This window comes from Thunnus albacares, chromosome 19 (genome assembly GCF_914725855.1).
Source record: "Thunnus albacares chromosome 19, fThuAlb1.1, whole genome shotgun sequence".
Lineage (NCBI taxonomy): Eukaryota > Metazoa > Chordata > Actinopteri > Scombriformes > Scombridae > Thunnus > Thunnus albacares.
Window position 1 is genome coordinate 16,670,330 of NC_058124.1, and position 18,518 is coordinate 16,688,847.

The following is an 18,518-nucleotide window of genomic DNA, read 5'->3' on the forward strand; positions in this document are numbered from 1 at the left end:
GGTTATTCAAGGGCATTTTTTGACAGTTAAGGGGGAGGAGGCAGTACTGCCTGTTTTTTTTTCTTTGCTTATTTGCTTCGTACTTGTAACTTCCTAGTGAAGAACTGCTTTTTTAACCTTTAAATCACCACTGTTCCGTATGATGAATTATACTCTGAATAATAACAGAATAGCCTCCCTTGACGCTCCCACTCTGTAACCTTATCCAATAGCTGTGATTAATGTGAGCACCTGCATGGATTGTTTAACATATGCTGAAGATTCACCTTAAAGAATGTTTTTTAACTTGCACAATAAGGCCAGTGTATGACAGCAGACTCATACACTGGCCTAAAAAAAAATCTGCCCAGTTTCTAGTTAAAAAGAGGAATTTTTACCTTTATGTTATTATTATTATTATTATTATTATTATTATTATTATCATTATTATTGTTGCTGTTATTATTATTATTGTTATTATTATTATTATTATTATTATTATTATTATTATTATTATTATTATTATTATTATTATTATTATTATTATTATTATTATTATTATTATAAAGACATACCAACTTTTTATTTTATATTTTTATTTCATTCATATTATCTTTTAACAAGAAACATTTGTCAGTATAACCACCAAAATTTTCTTTGTGTAAATGTAATCAGCAGTTGTCAAGCAATTTACTCTTAAAAATACTAGAAGGGGAAGAAGCTGGATTGTATCTGATAAGAGTTTGTCAGCTGGCTGCTTTACCTACATGACATTTTAGTGATACCGGCCCCTAATGTGGCTATCATTTTAGTGTTTGCGGTAACTTTTAGTGCTTTTAGAAATAAACTGTGTCAGAGCCTTAACTGGAAATCACTGACAAACTGTAAAAAAAACATCACCAGCAGTGACTCTAAATGTTTAGACACACGAGAGAAATCACGGTAATGAGCCACTCTCTAACTCTTAAGTGGTGCTTGGTCAACACACAAATGATACTGGGCCAGTAGCAGACTAGAGGGACATATATAAGAACCAATAAATAAGGCCTTATTGACCTTATTATTGACCTTATTTTGGGCAACTGCCCAATGTGGGAAGTTACAGACCAGGCAGCTGGCCCAAATCTACATCTTACTGGCCCCAGGCCTAGTAATCTTTATATGCAATGACTGAGGAACATAATGAAACTGCTACTGGTAACTTATAATATGACATATTGGTATCGTTGTATAAGGGCCTTTATCTTCTCCCATAGTGACAAAGACCGCAGTATATCAGTAGTCTATAGACAAACGCAGTTGATAGTAAACTTGTTGCCAGGTTGTTTCCGGTTGCAGCAGCATTCCCTCTTGTTTTCCCTGCTGCCAATATTGTCTGGAGGAAAGGATTAATGTTCCTTGGTGTCAGAATATTTCATCATATTGCATATAGCCATCCTCTTGATGACTTTGCGGGCTGTGTGTTCGCCTGTGTCTGACATCAACTGTAACTCTGCGCATTGATTGTTCCATCAAAAAAGTGCTCATAAGAGAGACAAATTATTTAGTTTATTTGGCCTTCATACGGCCTGTCGGATAGATCCTAATCACCATTATGAATGTGGTCATTAATATTTCTACTCAGTACTATTTAGTTTTGCCCAACAAGAAGCTATTGTACTTACAGTGATGACATCCTACTCCTTCTTATGACTCTAATAGCACAGTTTAAAGTACACAATCTAAGCCGTAATTGTAGTCAGTAAAAATCTTATTCACAACCATGGCGCACATGCCATCAATCCATTGTGTTCAGGCCTCCTATTGTGTCATAAGTACAGTAGTGACTCACATTAATTGGTGTTTTTTTTTTTAGTAATCATAATCTTTGAAATTCGTTCCATGATACCAGAATGTAATATCAGTAACATTAAATCCTTGCTAGTAAGACTTTTATATACTGTTAATGTTTATAATATTGTACACTTTCATGCAGACACTCTCCGTTATTGTGAATTGATGTGAAGGCACTAACGTCTGTCTTCCTGGTCTGCTAGATTAAGTAACAATATTGTACATTAATATGGTAACAACATAGTATAGTATGGTTATAGTATAGAATAGTAACTGTATAATAGTAAAAATAAACTATCTTCCTTGATATTTCATGTTAACAAGGTTTTCTTGCTTAATTTTAACTGTCTAGTTCCAGTTTTAGTAAACCGCCCTGTGTTAAATCATTTCAAATCTCTGTTTTTAAATGTGTTTCTTCCACTCCAGCCCTGTACTGCTCCACTCCAGACTCCCCCCTCCACGGCTCTATCTCCTCTCAGAGTGGCGGCCATGTTAACAGCGTTGTGCGATGGGCTTGCGACCGCGGTTACCGTCTTATAGGCAACGCCACAGCGACCTGTCGCCGCACTTCACTCGGCTACCATGCCTGGGACTCTCCTGTACCTGCGTGTCAAGGTGTGTGTCACTGTGTGTTTGTGTTCTTAAATTCCACCGGAAAGTTGTTTATGTGTGATATCGATTAGTATCAAATACACCATTCATTCATATTATTTTTATGATGGAAACTTTCAAAAAGTGTATGCGCATTTTGGGCCAAAATATTAAAAATGATAGTTAATTACAGAAGGAAAAAATGGAAGTTTTATTAGATACACTAGCTACAACTAACATTAGTTACTATTTTAATTGAGTTCTGCTCAGATTGGCCGATAATTATATTTTTTGTGAGCTATACATTTGACCGTCAGTCACTTGGTTGTTAACATGACTCATAGCTAATATAGCTAACACTGATATAATAACAAGCACATACTGTAGAAAGCACAGCTAAATTCTTCTTAACTACAAAACCTTGAAAAGGCTTTTCTTCCTCATCTAAGCACAATTTATCTTTTTGCTCCATCAAAGACACATTCCACTTTGAAGTGAGTAAAATGCCAGAACAATTGTTGATACGCAGGGGATTACATATGTGAATGTCACATAAAATTGGTATCCATTTGGTAAATGAAATGAAACATGAGAATGATAGTAAATGACTGCTATTTTCAGATAGTGCCTTTTCTTTCTCCTTTTCTCTTTTTGTTTTTTTAAGAATATACTACTGTAAGTTAAACCAAGATTTGATGAAATTTTAATGTTGCACCTGCCGTTGTCTAATCCCACATATCAAATAACCATAGCAGCTCATAGCTAGTATTGATAGAAAGTCAAATGAAGGATGTAAAGCACATTGTCAACACTGTGTAATAACACAGTCTGGTGCTCTACAAGCCAGTCTACTTAAAAACACCTTGGAGCAGCATGTTCAGCAAGATGGATGTATTTTTGCAAGAACTGGGAATCAAGCATCTCTCAGTTGCATATTTTTTGGTTTATGACATACATAACGTAACATACTTGACAGACATAACTGTGCATTAGGGCCTTCTGTGTGTGTCAGTTTGCATCTTAACCAGTGTGTATCTGTCCTCCCCAAGCTGTCTCATGCGGGGCGCCCAAGGCTCCGATAAACGGCGGCGTTTTAACAGCTGACTACTCTGTCGGAACAAGAGTCTCCTATTTTTGTAACGACGGATACAGACTCTCCAGTAAAGAACTGACGTCAGCCATCTGTCAGCCTGATGGAACTTGGAGCAACCACAATAAGATACCACGATGTTCAGGTTAGTAACACATAGATATCAGTGGAATATCAACAATATGAATACCAAATCCGACTGTGTTATTAATTTGGACACATCAAAACAGTAAAGCCACAGTAAAAACATCCATGAATGTGAATAAGAGACTGCAATGAAAGGCTCATTGCTTTAGTCACAAAAATCACAAAATATTAAATGATACATTATTTAAACAGTGATGGTTGAATAATCATTTCCTACAAAGTAAGATACTAGATATATTCTAAGCAACATTTATGAGTGGCAGGCATTTTGGCTAAGGCATTGTTATTTAAATTGCCAGTCATTATTATACACCAGTGGGATATTTTACAGTGGCTTGGCCCGACTCTTAGAAGGCTATTAAATATCTGACACTATTTTAAAATAATATATAAAATGGTAATTGTGTTTTTTTTTATGTAAGTCAATTTCATAAGCCTTCGTTCTCTCTTTCTCTCCGCTCTGTCTCTTTTTAGTGGTCGTGTGTCCCAGCATCGGGTCATTTTCTCTGGAGCACGGCCGCTGGAGGATTGTTAACGGCTCACACTATGAATACAGAACTCGCATTGTGTTCACCTGTGATCCAGGCTACTACAGGTTAGGCCCCGCCCACATCCAGTGCTTGCCCAATGGCATGTGGAGCTGGAGAAACGAGAGGCCGCACTGTCAAGGTGAGTAAATGAGACAAGTGATGATGTAATGACCGCTGCAAGTGAAAAACCGTATTAGCAATGAGCTAGCCGTTATTACAGATTTGAACATGTAGGCATTGGAAAACGACTCATCAGCCCAATTAAGACACACACTGTATCTGTGTGTTCAGATCCTAATGCTACGTTTTTGTGTGTTTACTCTGATATCTACAAATACTTGCCATTTGCTGTAGATAATAATGGGACTTATTTATTCTGGCATACATTTAATAAAAAAGAGGAGTGTATGGGTGATCCAATTTTAAGGCAAATCAAGAGCCAGATTATGTTATTTTATTTCCTTGTTAATATTTTAAATCTAGACAGCGGGATATTACCACTGGCTGTGAACAGTTTAAAAAGAGAAAAAAAATATGATTAAATTGTTTTTAGTAAAAGCCAGTGTTGGAGAACTAGTACATGTACAGCATTATGTAATTAAATTACAAATGAGTAAATGTAATTGTAATCCGCTACTGAGAAAAAATATGTAATTAAATTGCAGGTACTAATCAAAATGTTGGTGATTATAAAGGGGTTACATCCAAATATATTAGTTAAGGTAAAAAAAACTTCTATGTAGAATGTAACATTCATTCTGCTGCTTTGCATCTATTCACCATGCAGGAATGCCTTCTTTTGGCATATTTCCAGACAACGTGAGTCAGCAAAGTTTTTGAGGCATATTTGAGTGTAACACCATCAAGGGTAGGATGGCTTACAAGGAGCTGGCTCTACATCTAGACAGGTTCCATTCATTTGGCAGTATGCGCTCAAATTTTGAGCGTTGTTTTTGATCGGTTCTTGTTTGAATTTGCACCACCTCTCCTCTGCCAATCAAATCAATGCACATTGCCCTAAGCAATCTGAGTCTGCTATGCCTGCGACCAGCCAATCACATCAAGGCAGATGGCCATGTCATTAGACAAGAACGCCCTTCAAGTGCTGGAAATGAGGTTTACATTGCCTGGTTTAAATTGATGTTTTTAAGACTTTTCAGCTTTATTGCCCAGTTTCAAACATTTGTTAGAAATATAATCAAATGTGATAAGTTACATTACTTTGATGAGGCAATTAAGATAGTAACATTACTTATTATATTTTTAACAGGGTAACTAGTAATCTGTAACCTATTACATTTAAAAGAAACCTTCCCAACACTGGTGACAGTAAATGGCTAACTAGCTTTGTGACAGCTAAAGTCAGTAAGGATCAAACATAGATTAAATAATATACAAACACAAATTAAACTGCCTAGCCTGTTAAAAGAAAAACAAACAAACAAAGAAAAAACTTGTCATTTCAAATTTGCTGTTTTCTAAGTATAGAGGTGTATTTAATGTTACTTTAAATGTGATGTATTCATTCTTTATTTCTACTAATTTGTTGAAATGATGACTGACTTACAGTGTGAGGAAAACATTTTTTTTCATCTTCCAATTCATACTTTAACTCTAACATACTCTAAGACTTGCCATGACATTTTTAAACTACCATCTGTTATTTTCCTTCTGGGGATTTTTGACATTTTGAATGAATGCAATTTTTCTTAAAAGAATCCCGTGACATTTGGAAATTTACAGTTATCGTCTTCACCAAGCCTCTCTGAACATAAGAAAACAAGACTAGGTCAGAACCTACTATATGGCTGGACTGTGTATGAAAAGCTAGCGGGTCCGTCAGTAAGCTGCTGTTGCAGTCCAGCCAAAAAGACATTAAATTTGCGTAATAAAGAGCTTGCCAGCATTGGTAGTGTTCCTCACTGAAACCAATGAGCTCTACCAGCTACTCAGATTAACTTGGTGCTAAATTGGTGCACAACTGCTTTTAAATTGCTTGTTTCTGACTGTGTGTTGCAGTTATCTCCTGCAGTGAGCTGCCATCTCCACCCAATGGGAAGAAGATTGGTACTCAGGCATCATTTGGTGCTACAGCCATCTTTACCTGCGATGCTGGCTTCATGCTGGTGGGGTCAGCTGTCAGGGAGTGCCTGTCGTCTGGGCTTTGGAGTGGAACGGAAACACGATGTTTAGGTATATGGGTGTTAAAACTATTCCGACATATATGTTAAAATAGTGTATGTAATCTTGGTGACTGAAATTCAAGGTTTATGACATATACTGCATGTTAATACATACATACACTGACACACTGAAACATCCCCCATTAGAGAGGGAGTTTGATAGATGTGATTTTTCAAATCAATCTAATGAGGACAGGTATCAGGTGACCTACACCTCTCGTCTGGTTGCACAGCTGCTTCCTTCTGGCCTCGACCACCTCAAGAGCAAAACTATCACGAGGAAACTTCTGCTGTTCGGTCTCTAAATTCATTTTGAATGTTCTTTTTTATATATATATATATATATATATAAACCAGAAAAAACAGCTACTTTCTTCTGTCAGTGTGCAAGCCAGAGGTAACAGATGTTATGACATGGTGCTGTCACTTCTCTGTGAAACCTCACTACCTCAACAGCGCTTCCCAGAATACTTCACAGGCTGAGGGGGATTTGAGATGTAGTGAGGAGGCATGATTCTGTCAAGAAATAAATAAACTGAGGCCTAAAAAGGTGCTATAAACAGCATTTTCATTCAATAACTTTTCTTATTATCCTTCAAAACATATTTTGCTTGACTGTCCACGTTTTGCTTATTTAACACGTAGGCCTGTATAATTATTTTTGCTGTTTCCATCGCAGTAATGAAAACTGATATGATAAACAAGATTAAAAATGACCCATGTATTATTGATCCTCAAACAGAAGATCTGTCTCAAGATCTGCCTCAAATGGATCAATAAACAGATAAAAATAAATAAATAAATAGATGAAATTCTCTGCTGGGAAAAGCTCAAATGATTTCTCTGCACTGCCTGCTTAAAAAGAAAAACACACTTGAAGGTATTTTTCTTTATTTTACTTATTTATTGCTCCTAATGTTTTCCTTTTGTTTATTGAATGGCGGTTATAAAGTATGTTGAAACTGTGTAATAACTTGCTATAAAGAAGAATAAGTTGACTGCTGTCTAGGCTCTAACTCTTCTCCAAAGTTCTGCAATATATTCAAGAAAGTAAAGTGTGTGACTCAATTGAGTAATGCCCTTTAACTCCAGTAATCAACACCTCAAAGAAAGTGTGAAATGACAAAGGTGATATGAGGCAACCTTTTCTCTTCTCTATATCTTCCACTTCCTTGGCTGCCTTTGAATTGTGAGCAATTGCTGATATCAGGGACACGGTTCAGGTTTTATCTACTGTAAAGAATAAATCAATACTCAATACAAACTCTGACCACTGAAAATACACATTTCCTTTCTACTTTGTAAAATGCCTTTTCATCATCTTGCATTAGCTCTCCTCATCAATCAACTGTCTGGGAATCAATCTGATCTGAGCTGTTATTTTAATTTCCCTTTGGGATTAATAAAGTATCTCTATATATATCTGATCAGGGAGTAAAAAGGTTTTCAAAAATCCTGTTTTAAGTCTAATTCTTTAAAAGCACAGGGACATCTTCATTTAGAAGTTGGATGCTTTTGAAGGAACATTGAACAGTGACGCAGATGTGAAAATGTAAAAGGCAACTGACCATCTGAGCCTTCATTGTACATGAGAGGCAATCCAATTTGTGATAAAAACCTCAAATATTTTGTGAAGGTAGAACGCTTCTTATGCTCTCACTTTGATGTTTCATTGTGTGTGTGAGTGACTCATATAAAGGATAAAACCGGTTCCAAGCTGCAGTCGCCTACTTTTACACACTTGCAAAAGGTTTCAGCAGATGTTCAACATTTTAATGCTCAACACAGAGGCAACAAACTGCATCTTAAGCCAAGGAGATATTAAAACCATAAGGTGTGTTTTAAACTCCCAGACCCAAGCAAAATGTTACTGTTTTTGTTGATATTGTCTTTGTATCAAAATACATATAAAGGTAGCACATCTCAAATTTTCAAATACTAACATTTCACTTTTCACCACTCACAAGTAAACAGTTAAGTCTGAAACAAAACACTGTTTCTGGCCTTCAAATTCACTATTAATACCATACACTAGATGGCAATAAAGGGACATAGATTATAAACAGTCCTAACTAAAAAGCATTTTAAGCTGCATTCATCATTAAGTCCATTTGGTGTCATAGCACTGAGTTTGTATATCCAAGACATTTCTGCAAATCCCCATCCCTTTCCTCATTCAGAAGAGCACCTGCAATTAAAAACATTGTCGTGTACAAAAATATGACTGAAACCAAGACCAAGTGGCTGAGAACAACTGGCATGTATTGATGTGGTACCCGTGCCTGCTGCAACAATACAACAAATAGGAAATTGTTCAATCATTCCCACACTGGGGGGGATTTCCTTTTCAGGAATTTATAAACTGTGAGTCGACTCATGTGATTTACATGTTATTATGTACCTGTGGTCTAGCATACGTAGGACAACCCAAACAACCCCTTAAACAATGAATATCGGAGTACAAAACAGGAAATATGGATTATGCAACTGCAAAACATTATGCTGAAGCAAATCACGGTTCAACCTCTTCATTAAAATTCTGTGGGATTGAGAAAGTCATTATGCCTACTAGAGGAGGAGATGTTCTGAAGAGACTGGCCCAGACAGAAATGTTTATACACACTCAATACTATGACACCAAATGGACTTGATGATGATTGCAGTTTAAAATGCTTTTTAAGTGAGGACTGTTTGTAATCTATGTCCCTTTATTGCCATCTAGTGCATGGTCTTAATAGTGAATCTGATGGCCCGAAACAGTGTTTTGTAAAGCTTCATATTGTATTTAATGTGGTTTAAATCAGTTTTAACTATACACTTGTGTTTGGAGAAAAGTGAAATGTTAGTACATACATACATTCTCTCTGGGCCGGTTTATTCAGAACATCACCTCCTCTAGTAAGTATAATGACCTTCTCAATCCCACAGAATTTTAATGGAGAGGGTGAACCATTATTTGCTTCAGCATAATGTTTTGCAATCACCTAATCCATATTGCTTGTACAGATTGCAGCTTTGTGCTCTGAAATTTGTTGCTAAAGGGGTCGTTTGGGTTGTCCAGCGTATGCTAGACCACAGGGACATTATAACATGAGTCAACTTACAGTTTATAAATTCATGAATAGGAATTTTCCTCTCCATGAAGGGATGATTGAGCAATTTTCTATTTGTTGTATTGCAGCAGGCACAGTTACCACATCTATACATGCCAGTTGCTTTCAAATACATGGTCTTCTTTTCAGTCATATTTTTGTACATGAGAATATTTTTAATTGTGGGTGCTCTCCTGAACGAGAAAAGAGATGGAGATTTGCAGAAATATCTTGGATATACACACTCAACACTATGGCACCAAATGGACTTAATGATTATTACAGCTTAAAATGCTTTTTAAGTGAGAACTTTTTGTAATCTATGTCCCTTTATTGCCATCTAGTGTATGGCCTTAATAGTGAATCAATGATGGGCAGAAACAGTGTTTTGTGAAGCTTCATATTGTATTTAATGGGGTTTAAATCAGATTTAACTATATACTTGTGATTTGTCCCTGTATCCAGAACCATGGATAAGAAAAGTGTGTATTAACTCTGTCCTTGTGTATATTACCAAGTTGAACCTGTATATTTCAAACACTCTGCAGAAGGTTCTGTGCTGAAACGCAGAGTTTTTCTATTGTGAGCAAGTGAAATGTTAGAATTTTGTCCTGCTTGAATTGGAAATTTGAAATGTGCTACCTTTTCATATTTTTTGGAACATTCTCACTGGATTTTGGGTTTAGCACTCCACTGAGAATCCCATCATTGAAGCACAACCTCCTTTTCCTATTTATTGTCTTTGTACCCCTGAAAATGTCTGACAACCCATCTCGTGGGTACAATAAGTCTTTAAGGTATAGTTTAGTTATGACAGAAATATTTGTATATCTGAAGGACAACTAGCTATCCCTTTGTCATAACAAAAATAAGTCAAAGAAATTAAACAGACAAACAGAATAGACACAAAGCATAACAGGAAAATTGCAAATACACACTTTATGATCCTCATTAATCTGTTTTTGAGCCAAACACAAAAGCGCAGAACCTTCTACTTTTTGATGTTCTGTCCTTGTTTGTCTCATTACAGCTTAAGTTAATGCAAAATTTACAATTACAGTGGTTCCTTTACAACAGTACATCTGAGGCAAGTTTAGTATTATCTAAAGTCTAAGTCTGTCTTTGTTTCTGTTTCAGCTGGTCACTGCGGGATCCCAGAAGGCATTGTAAATGGCCAGGTCATCGGGGAGAACTTTGGTTACCGTGACACAGTCGTGTATCAGTGTCTGCCTGGCTTTCGACTAATAGGCTCATCAGTTCGAATCTGTCTCCAAGACAACCAGTGGTCTGGACAGCTGCCCGTCTGCATACGTAAGTAAAAACACACAACCACGCATTTAGTACTAACTAAAGATTCATCTAAACGAATAAACTAACCCAAACCTCTATCGCAGAAAACAGTCTCCATGACAACCTGTGGTCTGGATGGCTGCCTATCTGTTCAAAAAAATACAAACACTCACATACTGTGCACACCCAGACATCATTAGTTTTTATATAATTTTTTTTAGAAACTGTAGAAACAGGGTGATCCAAATGCTGTTAATACACTTACTGAGCTAAGCACTCTAACCAGCTCTTAAACACATCTCTTTACAAATTATATCTGCTGATCTATGATTTTCTGTTCCAAGTTAACAGTTGAGCAGAAATCCAGCTTCCCCCAACTCCCTCAGGGATGCTCTTCTTTCCGGAGAATGAAAGGTTTACAATGCTGAAACATGGTGAAATGGACCATGTGTGGACAATTTCCAAAATCTATCTATCCCATCTATCTCGAGTTATATCCTGTTGATGGTGACAATGTGCAGAGGATAAATCACCTGCATTCACAACTTTGTAGTGATTCAGTGAGAAATCTAAGAGAAAACTAGGAAACTAGTGTGGAGTTGTGTGATCAGGAATTGTAGATGTGTCCATAAGATGAAACTCTTCATTACCATAAAGATTGTTTGAGGAAACAAACATTTTGACAGGTCTTGAAACAGTCTGCTGTTGGTTAGATATCAAACAAGAAAACAGAAGTCTGTTCAAATAGATGCAATTTGGGAATAAAGTTTTGACTTTCATTTGAATTTTGTTTTTTTTTTTCCTGTGGAGTTGAAGAATCAATATCATATCTCTTAATAATAACTCTGGAGACATACCACTGAAAAAGCCTATGTTGGACAAATGAAGACATACTATGTGATACAGTATTTGTGAGGCGTTGCATTGATGAAACCAGCCTTTCAAGATAAACAGGATGAAATTTAATTTTGGAGGGTTTCATTTATAATGAAGAGGAGATTAAATAGATGTTTACCAAATGCCTTGAAAATAGAATAGAAATAAACTGATGGTCATTGACAAAAATGTCCTCCACAGCAGGAGAAGGTAGATTCAGTCCATGGGAGGAGTGCAGCCTTGGATGTGATTTGATCTAACATATCTTTAAAAACCACCTGCAGTCAAACATTTGTTGTGGTTCAGTAATAAGAATTGAGGGAATACTAACTGGAAACTATCCTTTAGGGTTTGTGTGAGTTTCTGTGTGTGTGCTCAGTCATGTGTTTGCAGTGGATGGAGAGAGACACACAAAACAGAATCCAAGAATATTTAATTTGTGTATTTTAAATATTACAAAAACAACCTGATCACAGCACAGCACTGTAAATAAACAGACAATAAGATTCACAAATTCCAACTTTACATTTTATATTTAATCCTCAAATTACATTTCTAAGCAGGGATCCTTGCCATTGTACACTTATAGCATGTGATATTGTGTTACAGTCAACACTTGATGGAAACAATAATTTGATATCCTTGCTGGGAGGGAAAATGATGATCCGCAAAGAAATGTATTGCTGCACTTGTCTCGTATGATTTTGAGCCAAATACTTTATGTGAAACCAAATAAACCCTTTTTTTCTCTTCACTTTCTATAACCAGAAGGTACTATTACCACTCACCTTTTTCAGTGAAAAGTATGTTGAACAATGTCTTCTTGGAGCAGGAAACACTTTGAATGCATATTACATAAAATCTGCTCAAAATCTAGGTTTTGTTCTTGGTAAAAAATCTCTACAAATGAAAAACAATGAACATTGGATATTCATTATTAACAGTGTAGCTACCTTTAACATTGTTTTTACTATAACACAGCAGGAAAGTCTCCACCAAGGGTGTTTGTCTGGTAGAGCTGATAAATCCCTGTCAAGTTTCATCAAGGGTAAAAAAAAATCCAAATTAAAAGGAGGAAATGAAATCATTTAGAATAAACCTTTTGTTTGAAAACAGCCGGCATGAGGTCCCCATTTGAGAAATATCCCGTCCCGGAGGTACTTGCCCAATAGTGCTGGTTCTGCAGATTCACTCCAGCAGTCCTGTATAAAGGGCCAGGGGGCCCAACTGCCAGTGTGGTCTGGATGAGATAAATAGCTGGGCTTGAGGATAAAACAGAAAGCTCTGACATATCCAGGCTACTGTGAAAATCCACTGAAATCAGTCACTTGCTGTGAGCATCCTGAATGTTTTTAGGTCGCAACTGGGCACAGTTAAGGTGGCGATGATGAGTGCCATCTCAAACCAATTACAAAGGCTTTTTTCCAAGAGTGACAGCCCATTCGTTCACTAAATTAGAACCATGCTTAAGAGATGAAGCTCATGATGTCTACATTTCTTGAGTGGAAGGCAGAATTGATTTTCTCTATGAAGTTGGTTTTGATTATGACCCTTGAACCAAAAAGAAATGTTCGATATAGAGACTTCAATTCAGATGTATGTTGTTGTGCATTACCATGTGTTTGGGTATTGCACCCATCTGTGTCTATCTGGTTATGATAGTGTTTGTATACATCTGTGTATCTGGGGGTGTTTCTGTGCCATGCTGTTTTTATTGAGGTTTATTGAGGTTTTTATTGAGGTTATTCATGCAAGAGTTATTGAGGGAAATCATTTTACAGCCAAATTATACTGTAATTATGGAGATGAGAGGCTCTTGTTTAGAGACACAAACACAGAATTATGATGAGAATATGATGTGCATGTGTGTGTGTGTGTGTGTGTGTGTGTGTGTGTGTGTGTGTGTGTGTGTGTGTGAGAGTGTGTGTGAGTGTGTGTGTGTGTGTGTGTGTAGCTGCAGGGCATGCTGACGGTGTCAGATAAATTTGTATCTTAGGAATGCAAACAAACTTCTGATTCTCACTGATCAACTAAAAAAAGACCTTGGTTTCTTCCCTTTCGCTCCCATCTTGTCTTTATCATCTCTCCTCTGCTCTCCTCACCTCTGTTGTTCTTTTTCTCTTCTGTCTTGACTTCTCCTACACTACTGCCGTCTCTTTCTCTCTTTTCTTTGGTTTTCTCTGTTTCCCTATTCACTTTTCCACCCACCCAGCCTGTGTCTTTCCCATTTTCTTTTACTTTGGTCAGACCCCCTCTCCTCTCCTCCCCTCCCCTCTCCTCTCCTCCCTTCCCCTCCCCTCTCCTCTCCTGCCCTCTCCTCTCCTCTCCTCCCCTTTCCTCTTCTCTCCTCTCGTTATAAAGCAATACATCTGAAGGGGGAGTGTTTGAGAGAGTGGTTGGCAGTAACTGTTAACTGTGTGTTTACACAAACATCAAACCGCTGTTGTCAGCACAATGAAGACACAAACAAACTTTTAAGAAGCCCCAGTGAATGAAGTTAACAGGATGAATAATTACGATGCACAATGCCAAACAGAGGACACTCAAAACTGACACTGCGGATGGTGAGTGCTAATATTTCCAAAATGATGACCCTAAATTGGGGTACCAGCTAGGTCTTCATGGTCCGCTGATGTTTTCGAGAATATTTATGAATTATTGTAGAAAAGGCATTTATATTTGGTCCAGATCTGGGCTTTTTGTGGTTTTCTAGACAGAAAAATCTCTCCATGGCATATACAGTAATTTTCATCTCTGCTTTAGGTTCATATCTTTTTGTGGCTTAAATATCAAGAAGAAATCTTGCCAAATTGGATTTTTGTAATTGGATGAGAAAATGAGCCAATGGCTTATAAGAAACCGAAACATTTATGAAATAGAATAGAGTTGCATCTAAATCACATCAGCGGTCAGCTGCTACCATGTGGCATAGACAATAGACAATAGACAATAAACATTCATTCAGGACACAGATACAGCTATGTCTCAAATAACTCAAATGTGCGAAAAACACTTAAGCTAGGCTGCTTTGTAGCACCAGTTCAAGTTAGGTGCCAATGCCAAATACTTTTGACTTCTATCATGCAATAAATTCACTCTCTGAAGTGTTAAAAGATAAGGCTGGTGGCTGGTATTCTCTATTTTTCCTGTTGGCAACAAACCACATGAAAACCCCCAAACCAACATTAAAATCAATCCAACTAACAAGTGTTGCTTTCTCTGTGCCATAGACCTCCATTGTTGTCCAAAACTGTTAAAAACACATCAATGAACCTTACCGTTGCGCTGGGTGACATTTTACCTCATTACCATGAACAATAGCATTGTAGTGTTTATATGAGTATGAGTCAATCACACATATTCTGTCCATAAATATTCAATAGAGCTGTAAATGTGTATTAATCCACAACTGAAAATAGTCCCCAAGAAATGCACTACTTACTCCTGTTTGGGTAAAAAGCTACAGAGCCTGGCTGTTTTAGGAAATTACTGTACTTTTATATTTTGTAGGGCCTGAGCCCCAGAGGGGCGAAGACCCTCTTGTATCTGTTCCGTTTCTTTCTTTCTTTCTTTCTTTCTTCTTTATTAATCCGCCACTTCAACCCTAAATTTGACAAAAACTCACCAAATTTGGCATGTACATCAGGTCTGGTAAAAAATTTGATAAAATGTAAAAATTATCCCCCAAAGTTCCAAAATGTGCTCTTTAGCGCCACCTATGTCACTAAAATGGCCGCCATGGCCCGTAGGAATGTTGTAGAGAGATCGAACCAAGACTCAATTATTCGTCTCATCAAGACCTACAAATCATACACTGACACCCCTGACCTAAATCCAACAGGAAGTCCTAAATTCATCCATGAAAGTATGACTTTGCACCAATTTTGGACCCCCAAGAAACGCTATCTCCTCCTAGGGCGTTAATGGTATCGGCTTCAAACTTGAATACATGACTTATGACACTGTGCTAAACAAAAGTTGTTAAAAACATTGTAATAAACGTTGTAACAATTTAGATATTATAGGCCCTGAAAGTTGTAGTGCCACATCACACCTTACAATGTAAACCACTGGGGAGGCAATCTCTAGGCATGGACTTTGTGTCAAACAAATGGTTCTGATGTCTAAACTATAAGTCTGACCACTTTGAAACCTGTATCAATGGATTCGCGACAAAATTTCCTACAAAAAATGTGATTTTGATGTAGGATTTGGCCAAAGTCATGGGATTTATGAGGATATTTCACAAGAAGAGTGACATTCTCCTCTCCAACTGAGAGGGAGAGAGAGAGAGAGAATAGGAGGGGGGGGGGGGGGTTGTATGGAGCTCATTGAGTGTGAGTGACAGTTGAGTGATAAAGTGCTGCAGAAAAATAAAATCAAAACTAAAATTTGTAGCTCTGTACTGCAGTTTTTCCTTTATTAGGGCCCAAGCACCTAGTTCGCTCACACTCTCCATTCAAATATATGAGTATTTTTCTGTGTCCAGCTGCAGTTACTTATTGTCTCTACACACCTGACAGTACACATTTCAGTCAAACTTTGACCAGGTCATGTGGGTCAAAAGTCTTTACTTTTCTAAAAACAAAGGGTCTTGAACCAACACATTGTTGGTTTCTGTCTGTCTGTCTGTCACATACAATGAAGCAAACCTTACCTTTAAAGCATGCTCATTTGTGATTCACAATCCCAAATAGATTTAATTAATAATAAGAAATCTGTATGAAGGTAAAAGTATCCATGATTCACACTGTCTTCCCTACAGCAATCAGCTGTGGCCATCCAGGAAGTCCCATATATGGTCGTACAGTGGGAAACGGCTTCAACCTCAACGATGTGGTCAGCTTTGTTTGTAATCGGGGTTATGAAATGGAGGGGCCCTCACGCGCTAAGTGTCAGGCCAACCGCCAGTGGAGCCACCCGCCCCCAACGTGTAAAGGTGGGGAGAAAAGTTAAGTGTATTCACCCCTAACCTTATTTATCCCTAACTTTTTACACCACCTCAACTCTTATTCTTATTTACTCTTATCACCTTTTTACTATAACCACCATCCTTATTTACCCCTACCTTTTTCATCTCCATTTCACCTCAATTCTACCTCTAACTTAATTTAGCTTCAATATTTCTGCCATCTTAACCCTGGAACTCATTATAACAGGGACTGAAATTTGTTTTCGAAAAGTTTTGAGGTAGATTTAATCATCTACATCTCTCTCAACCCATTCCTGGCTCCAGCCCTGTGAAATATTTTTATTTTCAATCAGACATAAATCTTACACACTGATTGTTCTTCAATAATTGTAGCAGTAAGAACATTTACACAGAAACATTCAGCATCCTGCCTAGTTTGCAGAATGAAGTGCCAATGAATCATGTAAAATAAAAAATGCAGCACAATGATAATAAGCCATTAAACTGCATGAAGGCTGGATCCAGGACATACAAACCTATCTCTTCCATGAGATCACCTAACATTCACCAATATCTTTACCCTTTTAAAACACAAGCCCCAATCAGTTCTTCCTTCTTCACCACAACCCTCCAATTTCGCCCTATATTATTTTACAGAGCTGTAATCCCGGTGCAATTCACAGGGAAAAAAAGGAGAGGGGGGAAGAGAAATGACCCTCCCAGGTTCATGCCAAATAACACATGCTTTTTTTATCCCTCTGTTTGTGTATTTGTGTGTGTCCATCTCTGTGTCTCTCTGTGTATAGTGGTCAATTGCTCTGATCCAGGCATCCCGGCCAACTCCATTCGGCAGAGTAAAATAGAGCATGGGAACTTTACCTTTGGCACTGTGGTTTTCTATGACTGTAACCCTGGGTACTATTTGTTCGGATCACCTGTACTCACATGTCAGCCTACTGGACAATGGGACAAACCTCTACCTGAATGTATAGGTTAGTATAACCATTATCTCTGTCTTTTAACCTGATGGGACTATGGGACAGACAACAGTGGAATTGGATCTAGATTATATATTCTGGTTTTGTTTCCTTTTGTTAACCCTCTGCACCCGATGGACGCAATTTGTATCAATAACCTTCTCCTCAGAGTCATAATTCACTTGTCAGACTTGTCAGATGTGGTGATAAAAGTCCCTAAATCCACTTTGAAGTAAATTTTAAAAAATATGCTCCTCATAACTGCAGGGTCTTCTGTGTCTGTCTCTGTATCCCTAATCTTTTAGCCATCTTTTAGTCAAATCTGTGTGTCTAGTTCTTGACAGCAGTCACTGCAGCTCTTGCAAAACTGTGCTGAGCTTAAACGAGCTATCTATCCTCCCTGTCCCCACCCCCTCCCCCTCTCTCTGTCTCTCTCTCTGGGTCTCTAGTTGTAGACTGTGGTCATCCCGGCTCTCCCCCTAACGGTGTGCTGAGTGGAGATAAGTTTACATTTGGTTCAACGGTTCGATACTCCTGTCTGGGCGGAAGACAGCTGAAAGGAGAATCATCCAGGACATGTCAACTCAATGGGATGTGGAGCGCCCCCATGCCCTTCTGCTCTGGTAACCATTTTAACCTCTATTGAATATACAGAGTTTAAACTTCATCCTATCAGAAGAAGAGATGGATGGATAGGAGTTGTAGATGAAAAGGGGTGACGTCTAAAACATGTACACCCAACAGACTGTGGAGCGTTTCAGGCCTTTACATCCTGCCGCCACACTTTCTTAACCCTTTTGCATTCAGTTGGAGAGATAATGGGAGGGATGGATGGACAGATAGAGGGTAGACTGGGTCCATGAAAAGAAAATATATCAGTATCTGTCTGTTAAAAGGGCTGTGGAGCATAACCTCACACCTACACACACACACACACACACACACACACACACACACCTCAGCCCTGGACCTTTAACCATCTGCATTTCTGTTCTGATAAGAAACAGATTGAATTAAT

The 18,518-nt window shown here is 37.8% G+C and overlaps 1 protein-coding gene across 1 annotated transcript in view; it reads left to right on the top strand.

Annotated features, from left to right (window-relative positions):
• Nucleotides 1-18,518, top strand: part of csmd3b (CUB and Sushi multiple domains 3b) — a 385,890-nt gene that overhangs the window by 342,149 nt on the left and 25,223 nt on the right. Inside the window, exons 52-59 of the mRNA XM_044335847.1 lie at nt 2,239-2,427; nt 3,453-3,638; nt 4,115-4,309; nt 6,190-6,363; nt 10,583-10,756; nt 16,377-16,550; nt 17,330-17,515; nt 17,950-18,123. Coding sequence (XP_044191782.1) covers nt 2,239-2,427; nt 3,453-3,638; nt 4,115-4,309; nt 6,190-6,363; nt 10,583-10,756; nt 16,377-16,550; nt 17,330-17,515; nt 17,950-18,123 — 1,452 coding nt within the window. The remainder of the gene's footprint in view (nt 1-2,238; nt 2,428-3,452; nt 3,639-4,114; nt 4,310-6,189; nt 6,364-10,582; nt 10,757-16,376; nt 16,551-17,329; nt 17,516-17,949; nt 18,124-18,518) is intronic.